Consider the following 11,020-nt stretch of genomic DNA (forward strand, 5'->3'; position numbering starts at 1 on the left):
TTAAAATCATTGTCTCTTGAAGAATTTGTTTAAAAAAAAAAGTGCTATCTTGCTCTTCACATTCATATCTCCCATGATCATTTAAGTAAGACAAAAATGAAACAGTCTGTTGTTTTCAAACTTTTAAATATCAGTGAAAATGAAAAGATTAGGAATTTTATTCTGAATAGCAAAATGTAGGGAAAATAATTTGCCTTGTTTTTTTTTTAATGAAGATATTAGAAAATAGTCAAATTTCAGAGAGAAGAGAATTTCTTTTGGGGATTTTCCAACAGAATAGCCTTCATAGTTCTTAGAGAAATTATAAATAAAATTATCAAATGTTAGCAAGGTCAGCTCACCAACTTATTGTGAACAGAACAGTTTCCCAGGACTGCTAGAAGGGGAAGGAGATTATGGTGCAGAAATCTTTATAAGCCACTCCTTGGTGACTCTTTGGGGGTCAAATTCAGTTACCCTTTTTATATAACATCAGATTCTGTGTCCTTTGGCAGTTTGACATCTCTGATTTAGTGCGCTGCATGAGACTACAAAGACATGGAATGGTTCAGACAGAGGTGAGTGTTGGCTATTTACTTCTGTTGAATAGGGTTTTTGTGAATATATTTCTAGGCTTTTTTTTTTTAATGTTGCCTTATAGTTTAAAAAATGAGGAAATTCAAAATCCACAATGAATAGATTACAGAGAATTGGGGCAAAAATTTGGAGTAGTACAAAATAACACGTAATTAGTGGCATTCCTTCCCCATTTCCAACATGAAAAAGAAATAGAAGGTAAAATTTTTGCTCCAGAAACTTCCTGAGAGAGAGTGGAATCCGCAGCATTGACCAGAAGGCAGGAAGGGAGGCTGGAGCTGCTTAGCTTAGAGAAGGCACTCTTGGGGAAGAATGATTGGGTGTGTTCATTTACCCTGTTTTGATCATTTTCACTTTTCTGACCTGAAGTCAAAACATGAGTTATATCAGCCACCAACCTACAGACATGAGTCCTTCACAGGGACTGCATTACTTAGTGTCTGTCTGCTCTGCGTAGTTTCACTACCCTTTCTGTGATGTATTGGGGGAAGAATGTGTAAGAAGCTCTTTTCATGTATCTACAAATTCATAGTTCTCTCTCTCTTGAAGAATATGGAAGTTTACTGTCATCAAAATTAGAATGTGCCTTCTTTCCCTTCATATACATATATATATATATGTGTGTCCTAAATATTAAGCTGATTGACAGTCACATTTTGTAAGTAAAGAAAACATTGATCTGTGTCAGCAGTTTTTTAGATTAGGAAATTCACTCATTCAGCAGATATATATCGAGTGCCTGCTTTGTACCAGGCACTCTTCTACATGCTTGGAGCATATCAGTGAACAAGATCCCTGCTAGAACAACAAAGATCTTCTAGGGGATGGTGATGAGGAAGGCAGGTAATAAACCCATTAAAAAGGAAATCGTCTAGGATCTTTGAAAGTGATACATGCTTTAGAGGAGAAACAAAGAGTACGCTAAAGAGGATGAGCCATGGCAGGTGGGGTGCTATTTTAAATAGGGTGGCAGCACTGAGGAGGTAACCTTGAGCTAAGATTTGAAGGAAGGGGTCATGCAGATGTCCAGGAGTGAGAGCCTCTCAGGCAGACAGAACCACCTGCGAGGAAGTCCAAGGTGGGAGTGGGTCTTGTGTGTTCCAGAATAGTCCCGGCCAGTGTGGCTGAGGTGGAAGGAGAGGAGGGGAGCTGTGAGAGGAGGTGACAGGTCCAGGGCATGGGCCTTCCCCTCAGAAAAATGGAGCCATCGCAGGATTGTCAGTATGAGTGACATGATCTGACACATTTTCAAGGACTGCTCTGGCTGCTGTATTAAAACAAAACTCGCAAATGGCATTTGTTGTTGGTTGAATAGTATTCCATTGTATAAATACTATTCAACCGACAACATAACGCCATTTGCGGCAACATGGATGTTACTGGAGAATGTCATTCTAAGTGAAGTAAGCCAGAAAGAGAAAGAAAAATACCATATGAGATCGCTCATATGTGGAATCTAAAAACAAAAACAAAAACAAAACATAAATACAAAACAGAAACAGACTCATAGACATAGAATACAAACTTGTGGTTGCCAAGGGGGCCGGGGGTGGGAAGGGACAGACTGGGATTTCAAAGTTTAGACTAGATAAACAAGACTGTATAGCACAGGGAAATATATACAAGATCTTATGGTAGCTCACAGAGAAAAAAATGACAATGAGTATGTATATGTTCATGTATAACTGAAAAATTGTGCTCTACACTGGAATTTGACACAACATTGTAAAATGATTATAACTCAATAAAAAACCTTAAAAAATTGTTTTAAATTAAAATAAAAATTTAAAATGTTATTTAAAAAAAAAAAAACGTGACCCGATTTGGGAAGGAGGGTGCAGGGTTAGAAGTGGGAGGTGGGCCAGGTGGACGCTGTGGTGGCCCCGACTGGAGTGGTGGGTGTGGATACAGGGAGAGGAGGACGTTACGTCAAGTGTCGGCTGGTGGACTGTTTGTGGTGTGAGAGAGTCAAGGATAAATGTGGGCAAATTAGAATTCAGATTAGCAAAAAGGAAACAGTAAAACGGTTGTGTGTATTCCTCTTCTTCAGAGTTGTTAACATTTCAAGACAATTCTTTTGTGTAGCTTCTTGGGTATTAATTTCTTGACATTTCAAAACATCAAGATGAGTTCAGAGTCTAGAAGAAATTTTTTAGGAAGTTTATTTTTCCATTATAAAAGTAAATCATAAATATCACCAAAGCACAAAGAATAGAAGTGGCCCACGAATCAGAGACAATTTCAGTTAGCATTCACCCACCCACCCCCAAGGCCCTTTCCCTCCTCTATCTCAATCTGGTTTCTGTCTCTTACCGTTTTTATGACACTGCACAGTTCAATATCCTGCTTCTTACATTCAACCCTGTAAGATAATTTTTCCATATTTTCAAAATTATTCAAACATCACTTCCTATAGTGAAGATACATATATATGTAATATTCACATTATACATCTAAAGTCTTCTTTCCCTCTCCCTGTTTTTTTGTTTTGTTTTACTTTGTTTTGTTTTGTTTTGCTATAGGATCAATATATTTTCTGCTATCAAGTCATCCTTTACGTCCTGACACGCCTTCAAGCAGAAGAAGAGCAAAGAGAGCAGCCCCAGCCTCTGAAATGACATGGACAGAACAGCCTCTGATATCTGTCCATTTCCCTCCTAACTTCAGCAGACACTCCTGCTCTCTATTTAAAACAAAGATCACAGGGCAGCAAGTCCATACAACATCATTAGGCTTATTCTCCTCTACCTTAGAGGGGCATTCTTAGTAACAATAAATAATGTTGAAATGCTGTATTTTTTTTACAGCTACTTTAACCTGTGATAATTATTAAAGTTTTTTCTAACACTAACTGAATAATGCAAATTTTAGGGATGATTAAGGCAGCATTTGATTATAGTTGACATTGTTAACAGGACACACCAAGTCTGTTTTTAATGCACCAATCTTGTTTATAGCAAAATTATTTTCCAGTATTTTAATAAACTAGAGTTATTTTATAGGGGATACTTGAAACCAGTATTTAAGCTTTAAATGACAGTAATATTGGCATAGAAAAACAGGTAGCAAATGTTTACTGTATCAGTTTCTAATGTTTACTATATAGAACTTCCTGTAATATATTTATATACTTTTTCATGAAAATGGAGATATCAGATACATTTGTAACTGCATCATCTGTTATACAATATCATCTCACTTTGTAAATAAAAATACACCTTAAAACATGAACAAGCCAAAAGTGTGTGCAGACAAATTACACATTTTCAGTGTGCTATTTTTAACGACATCCCAGCCCCTGGAAAGGCAGGAACTTCTGGACCCCAACTCCCCATCTTCCCCATTGGTCCCAGCCATGCCAGCCCCAGGGACCGGGAGTGTTGTCAGAAAGCCTGAGAGACCTTCGCCAAGGTCTGATTTGATGGTGAGGGTCAGGTACTGGACAACAGTGGTTAAGAACTTCAGTCTCACTTCCTACCGCCTTCCTGTGAGCCTAAGTGATACATAAATCAGAGTTTTCAATCGTTGTAATAAAACTCAGAGTTTTCTATCTTGGCTGACAAGGGGTAATGAAAGAAAACAAGATCACACCACCTGGGAGATTTATATTCGATCTGCCTGAAGGGAAAGAGATGGCTTCAAAGAACCTGTTTCTGATTCTCAGCACTGAGCAGGGGTCCCGGACTCCTAATTCTGATAGCGCTACTGAACCCCGCCGTGAGCGACGCCACCCCCAGACCAAGGAAACTGCTTGGCTCGTCCTCATAGGAGCGACCGATTCTGAGCTAGTTAACTGGAATTTCGGATGTTACCCGAGTGCGACGATTTGCTGGGACCTGCTCCTGAAGAGCTGAGGTTATCTGAGGGCAGAAGACAGACGGTATCAGGAAATGCACAAAACCCCAGAACGGTGTGTGTGACTCCTCACAGGTAGCAGGTGTGACTCCTACCTCAGAAGTAGCTCTGAATCTGGCAAGAGAAGTACCACCACCATCATTCCCACTTCAATCAGAAGAGTTTTTACAGACTGGGTTATAGCTAAGGATTTCAAGGCGGGGGGGCTGTTTCTATGGCTTTTAAAAAGATATTTAGAAACTCCTGTCCAAGGGAGTTGGAATCATGAGACTTTGTTTTCCTGTCATAAGCACAGGAAACCAGGCCAGCAGGGCTCCAGGAGCCAGTACAGCTGGAGGTGATTAGCTACCATCTGAAGTCAACAGAGAGGGGAGGGAGGAAGCTGGAGAAAGATCCTTTTTCTGGAAAGAATGTAGCTAGGAAATGGAAACTGGGGGAAGAAAATGCGGGTTTCGGTTTACAAACCCTGAATGGAAACTTCATTATAGTAAACATGTCGCCCCCCTCGTCTGGGAGGTGGCTCCACTGCCTCGGAACGGGGTTAGCCACTTGCTCTGGTCACGCTGGTTAGAAAGCACGGTGATGCCACAGTGCCAGGTAGCAAATGAATAAACAGGACTTGGCTCCTAACACAGGTTAGCTAGCTAAGGACCGTAAAATACACACCCAAACATAGAATGGCTCAAACATAATAGAAGCTTATTTCTAGGTATCTAACAGTTCTGGGCAGGAGAACAGCTCAACAGGGCAGCTCTCCTCCCTCCAACTGTTAAGGAACCCAGGCTGATGGAGGTTCTGTAATCAACACCTAGCTTCCAAGGTCATCCCGGAAATTGTCTCCATTTCTCCAGCCAGAAAGGGGTGAAAGGGTATGGAGGCCACCTGTGGGGGACTTTATGAACCGGGCAGGCTTGGAAGTGAAGTGCATCACTGCCATTCATTCTGTCAGCAAGAATTACTCAAACAGTGCCCCTGAGCACAAGGAAGCTGGGAAGTGAGTTGGCTGAGCAGCTGTTTCCCAGCGACAGACAACTCTGTGCTATATAGAAGGAGAAGCATGAGTTGTGATGGAGTCTATTTATAAAATTGAGCTAAAGTTGTATATTCTAGAAGAATGTACCTTAGAACAGTCCTGAGCACCTCAGGATTGGAAACATCACCTTGTCTCCAAATCAAAACTTTGTTAGATGTCATTAGTAGAAGTATTTCTGAATTATGATAAAAAGGGAAGTCACTGCTGAGAAAGGGCAAGGTGTTCACAGCTGTGGTTCCATTAGCCTGCTAGAGCTCTTGGTTTTAAAATGACTAGTTATCTACACGCAATGTGATACATTCAAGAGATTAACAATTCACCAAAGCTGTCCTTTAGTCAGATACCTAGACAGTAAGAAAATGTGTTCCCATTTTATATAATTCAAGGTAACTTGTTATGCTGGTGATAAATATAACAAACCTGCATAAGATTTTAAAGCCAGTTTAAAATTTAATGTATCAACTTGGAACTGCATTTGACTGCAAGTAACCAAAAACTAACCAAACAGGCTTACACAGATTAGAGATTTCTTCCCTTAAGAAAACCAGTTTGGAAGTAGACTTTGCTGGGATTGATTCTGCAGTTCAGGAATGTTAGCTGTGGTCCCATTTGCTTATTTTTGCTTTTGTTTTCCCTTCCTGAGGAGGCAGATCCAAAACGACGTTGCTGAGACTCATGTCAAGGAACATACCACCTGTGTCTTCTTCCAGAAGCTTCATGGTTACAGGTCTTATATTTGTCTTTAATTCATTTTGAGTTTATTTTTGTGTATGGTGTGAGAAATAGTCCAGTTTGATCTTTTGCATGTAGCTGTCCAGTTTTCCCAATGCCACTTATTGAAGAGTGTCTTTTCCACATTGTATATTCTCGCCTCCTTTGTCATAGATTAATGGCACATAGAAGTGTGGGTTCATTTCTGCACTGTCTGTTCTGTTCCATTGATCTGTTTTTGTGCAAGTACCATACAATTTTTATTACTGTAGATTTGTAGTATCATTTGAAATCAAGGGCCATGATGCTTCCACCTTTGTTTTTTTTAAGATTGTTTTGACTATTTGGGGTCTTCTGAATTTCAATACAAATTTTAGAATTATTTGTTCTAGTTCAGTGAAAAATGCCATTGGTATTTTGATAGGGATTGCCTTGGGTAGTATGGTCATTTTAACAATATCTTTCCATTTGTTTGTGTCATCTTCACTTCTTTCATCAGTGTCTTACAGTTTTCCGAGTTACAGTTCTTTTACCTCCTTAGATTTACTCCTAAGTATTTTATTCTTTTCGATGCAATTGTAAATGGGATTGTTCTCTCAATTTCTCTTTCTGATAGTTTGTTGTTAGTATATAGAAACACAACAGATTTCTATATATTAATTTTATATCCTGCAACTTTACCAAATTCATTGATGAGTTTAGTTTTTTGGTGATGTGTTAGGATTTTCTATATATAGCATCATGTCATCTGCAAACAGTGACAGTTTTACTTCTTCCTTTCCAAACTGGGTTGTTTTGTTTTGTTTTGTTTTGTTTTGTTTTGTTTTTGTCTGATCGCTATGGGGAAGACTTCAAATACTATGTTGAACACAAGTGGCAAGAGTGGGCATCCTTGTCTTGTTCCTAATCTTAGAGGAAATACTTCCAGCTTTTTATCATTGAGTATGATGTCAGCTCTAGGCTTGTCATATTTGGCCTTTATTATTTTGAGGTATGGTTCCTCTATACCCACTTTCTGGAGAGTTTTTATCATAAATAGATGTTGGATTTTGTCATAAGCTTTTTCTGCATTTACTGAGATGATCACATGATTTTTATCCTTCAGTTTGTTAATATGGTGATCACATTGATTTGTGGATCTTGAACCATTCTTGCTTCCCTGGACTAAATCCCATTTGATCATGGTATATAATCATTTAATGTACTGTTGAATTTGTTTGAGAATTTTTGTTATTGATGTTCATCAGTGATATTGGCCAGTAATTTTCTCTTGTGTGGGTGTATGTGGTGTCTTTGGTTTTAGTACAAGGTGATGATGGCCTCATAGAATGAGTTTAGAAGCATGCCTTCCTCTAATTTTTTGGACCAGTTTCGAGAAGGATAGGTGTTAACTCTTTTTTAGATGGTTAGTAGAATTCACCTGTAAAGTGGTCCTGGACTTTTGTTGAGATTTTTAAAAATACTGATTCAGTTTCATTACTGTTTCTTCTTGGGACATTGTGCATTTCTAGGACTTTGTCCATTTCTTCTAGGTTGTCCACTTTATTGGCATATAATTGTTCTTAGTAATCCCTTATGATCCTTGTATTTCTGTGGTGTTGGTTGTAACTTCTTTTTCATTTCTGATTTTATTTGGGCCCTTTTTCTTTATATATCTGGCTAAAGTTTTATCAATTTTGTTTATCTTTTCAATGAACAAGTTCTTAGTTTCATTGATCTTTTTTCTTTCCTTTTTTTTATCTCTATTTCTGCTCTAATCTTTATTATTTCCTTCCTTCTACTAATTTTGGGTTTTGTTTGGTCTTCTTTTTTTATTTACTTAACTGTAATATTAGGTTATTTGAGATTTTTCCTGTTTCCTGAGGTAGGCTTGTATCATTATAAACTTCCCTCTTAAAACTATTTTTGCTGCATCCCATTGATTCTGGATTATTGTATTTTTGTTTTCATTTGTCTCCAGGTATTATTTTATTTCCTATTTGGTTTCTTCAGTGATCCATTGGTTGTTTAGTGGCATGTTGTTTAATCGCCATGTTTGTGGTTTTTGCAGTTTTTGTTTTGTAGTTATTTCTAGTCTCACAGCATTGTGGTCAGAAAACATGCTTGATATGATTTTCAATCTTAAATTTACTGAGACTTGTTTTGTGGCATAGCACGTGATTTATGGCGGAGAATTTTCCGTGTGCCCTTGAAAAAAAAAATGTGTATTCTGCTGCCTTTGGATGGAATGTTCTGTATGTGTGCATGTATATGCATGTCCCTCTTATCTAATGCATCGTTTAAAGCCAGTGTTTCCTTATTGATTTTCCACTTGGATGAACTATCCATTGATGTGAGGTGTTAAAAGTTCCCTACTGTTATTGTGTAACTGTCAATTTCTCCCTTTTGCTTGTTAATATTTGCTATAAGTATTTAGGTGTTCCTATGTTGGGCGCAGTATTTTTACAATTGTTATATCTTCTTGTTGAATTGATCCTTTATCAGTATGTAATGCCTTTCTTTCCCTCTTGTTACAATCTTTGTTTTAAAGTCTATCTTGTCTGATATAAATATTGATACCCCAGCTTGCTTTTGTTTTCCATTTGCATGGCATGCCTTTTTCAGTCCTCTATTCAGTTTGTGTGTCTTTAGATCTAAAATGAGTCTCTTATAGGCAGCATATATGTCTTTTTTTTAACCCATTCAGCCACTTTGTGTCTTTTGATTGGAGCATTTAATCCATTTAAAGTAATTATTAATAGGTATGTACTTATCGCCATTTTTTTCGTTGTTTTCTGATTGTTTTTGAAGCTCTTTTTTTTGTTACATTCCTCTTTTGCTCACTTATGACTTGATGATTAGCTTTATTGTTATGTTTGGACTCTTCTCTTTTGTGTGTGTCTATCTGTTACAGATTATTGGTTTGTAGTTACCATGAGGTTTATATATAACTATATACACTATATATATATACACACACATATAGGAACAAACATATATGTATATAATTTTAAGTTGATCTCTTAAGTTTGCATTGTAACCACCATGCGTTTTTACTTCCCTCCCCACATTTAACGTGCTTGACATCATATTTACATCTTTTTATTTTGTGTATCCCTTAACTAATTGTGGATATAGATGATTTTACTACTTTTGTCTTTCAACTTTCCCACTAGCTTTATAAGTGGTTAATCTACTATCTTTACTGTATATTTGCCTTTACCAATGACATTTTTCGTTTCATAATTTTCATATTTCTAGTGTGGCCTTTTCTTTCCCACTTAGAGACATCTCCTTAGCATTTCTTGTACAACTGGTTTAGTTATGCTGAACTCTTAGCTTTTGCTTCTTTGTAAAACTCTCTCTCCTTCAAACTTGAATGATAGCCTTTCTGGGTACAGTGTTCTTTGTTGTAGGTTTTTTTCATCACTTTGAATATTTCATGCCACACCCTTGTGGCTTGCAGAGTGTCTACTGAAAAGTCAGCCGATATTCTTCTGGGAATTCCTTTGTGTGTTGTAGTTACAGGGAAAAGTTGCTTTTCCCTGGCTCTTGTTAAGAGTCTAATTTTTTGCCATTTTAATTACAGTGTATCTTAATGTGTACCTCTTTGGAACTATGATTCCTGGACCTGGATGTCTCTTTTCCCAGATTAGGGAAGTTTTCAGCTATTAATGTCTTCAGATATGTTCTCTGCCCCTTTCTCTCTCCCTTCCGTCTATGACCCCTATAATGTGAATGTTAGTACACTTGATGTTGTCCTGAAAGTCTCAAACTATTATTTTTTTTCTGTTCAGTTTCAGTGATTTCCACTACTGGTCTTTTAGTTCCCTGATCCATTCCTCTGTATCATCTCATCTACTGTTGATTCCTTGTAGTATATATTTTATTTTTGTTATTATATTCTTCAGCTGTTTGGTTCCTTATATATTCTCTTTGTTAAACTTCTCACTGGGTCATCCATTGTTCTCCTGAGTTTATTGAGCATCTTTATGGTCATTACCTTAAACTCTATTGGGTAAACTGCTTATCTACACTTTGTTCTTCTGGGACTTTGTCCTGTTCCTTGTTTGGAACATACTCGTCCCTCTCTCTTCATTCTGCCTAATTCTCCATGTTTATTTGTATGCATTAGGTAGGTTGGTTACATTTCCCAATCTCAAGAGAAGTGGCCTAGGCAGGAGATGTACTGTGGGGCCCAGCAGCACACTCCCACCAGGTCACCAGAGCCATATACTCTAGGGGTTCCCCCTACGAGGGCTGCAGGGGCCCTTCCTCTGCAGCAGGGCCAATGGCGCTGGGCACACTGTCAGGCAGGGCTGGCCACAGCCTTTGCCTGCCCAGCCCTGCCTACTGCGGTGGCTGCTGACCCACTGGCGGGCAGCGCTGGGGCCCAGTGCGGCTGGCCGCACAGCCTAGGGCATCCCAGAGCCAGTGCCAGCCCACTGGGAGGTGGGCCTGGCCCCCGGGCAGCTGACGGTAGTACCTGGGGGCCCAGGGCTGGCACTGACCCACAGGTGGGCAGGGTATCATCCTTTATAAGGAAGGAAACAAGTGCAGAAGGACTGTCATTTGCTCAAGGCTGTCAAATAACAAAGCTGAGATTCAATTCTAGGACTGCTTGACTTCAACCCACAACTCCTGAGCCATTCTAGCTCTTCAAGTGGACGACGACACGGAGCCCTGCCAGTGCCCGTGTTCCTTCCACTGCGCTGTGCTGTCTCGGCTCTCCAGCTGGCTCTCTTCCAGACACAAACTGGACTCATTCTGCTTCACGTTATTTCTCTGGCCCCACTTCTCAGCTGCATGTAGGCCCCAGCTACTATGAACGTATGATTATTTAGATCAGCTAGACTATGATTTCTT

General features: G+C 38.9%; 1 protein-coding gene and 1 long non-coding RNA gene across 14 annotated transcripts in view; one reads left to right on the forward strand and one right to left on the reverse strand.

The window, feature by feature from the left end:
- The window catches only part of PTPN13 (protein tyrosine phosphatase non-receptor type 13), a 178,684-nt gene extending 174,849 nt beyond the window's left edge, over positions 1-3,835 (forward strand). For all 13 annotated transcript variants that reach the window (XM_072942794.1, XM_072942828.1, XM_072942809.1 and 10 more), the window contains 2 exons: positions 495-557; positions 3,099-3,835. In XM_072942794.1, the coding sequence (XP_072798895.1) occupies positions 495-557; positions 3,099-3,194 (159 nt within the window). In that variant the 3' untranslated portion in view covers positions 3,195-3,835. The remainder of the gene's footprint in view (positions 1-494; positions 558-3,098) is intronic.
- On the reverse strand, positions 2,591-4,634 carry LOC140687111 (uncharacterized). The gene is made up of 2 exons (XR_012061214.1): positions 4,389-4,634; positions 2,591-2,938 (listed from the first exon to the last, which is right to left on the reverse strand). It is a non-coding gene; the product is annotated as an uncharacterized lncRNA (long non-coding RNA).
- Between the last annotated feature and the right edge of the window lie 6,386 nt (positions 4,635-11,020).

The sequence above is a fragment of the Vicugna pacos genome, chromosome 2 (assembly GCF_048564905.1).
Source record: "Vicugna pacos chromosome 2, VicPac4, whole genome shotgun sequence".
NCBI classification, from domain to species: Eukaryota; Metazoa; Chordata; class Mammalia; order Artiodactyla; family Camelidae; genus Vicugna; species Vicugna pacos.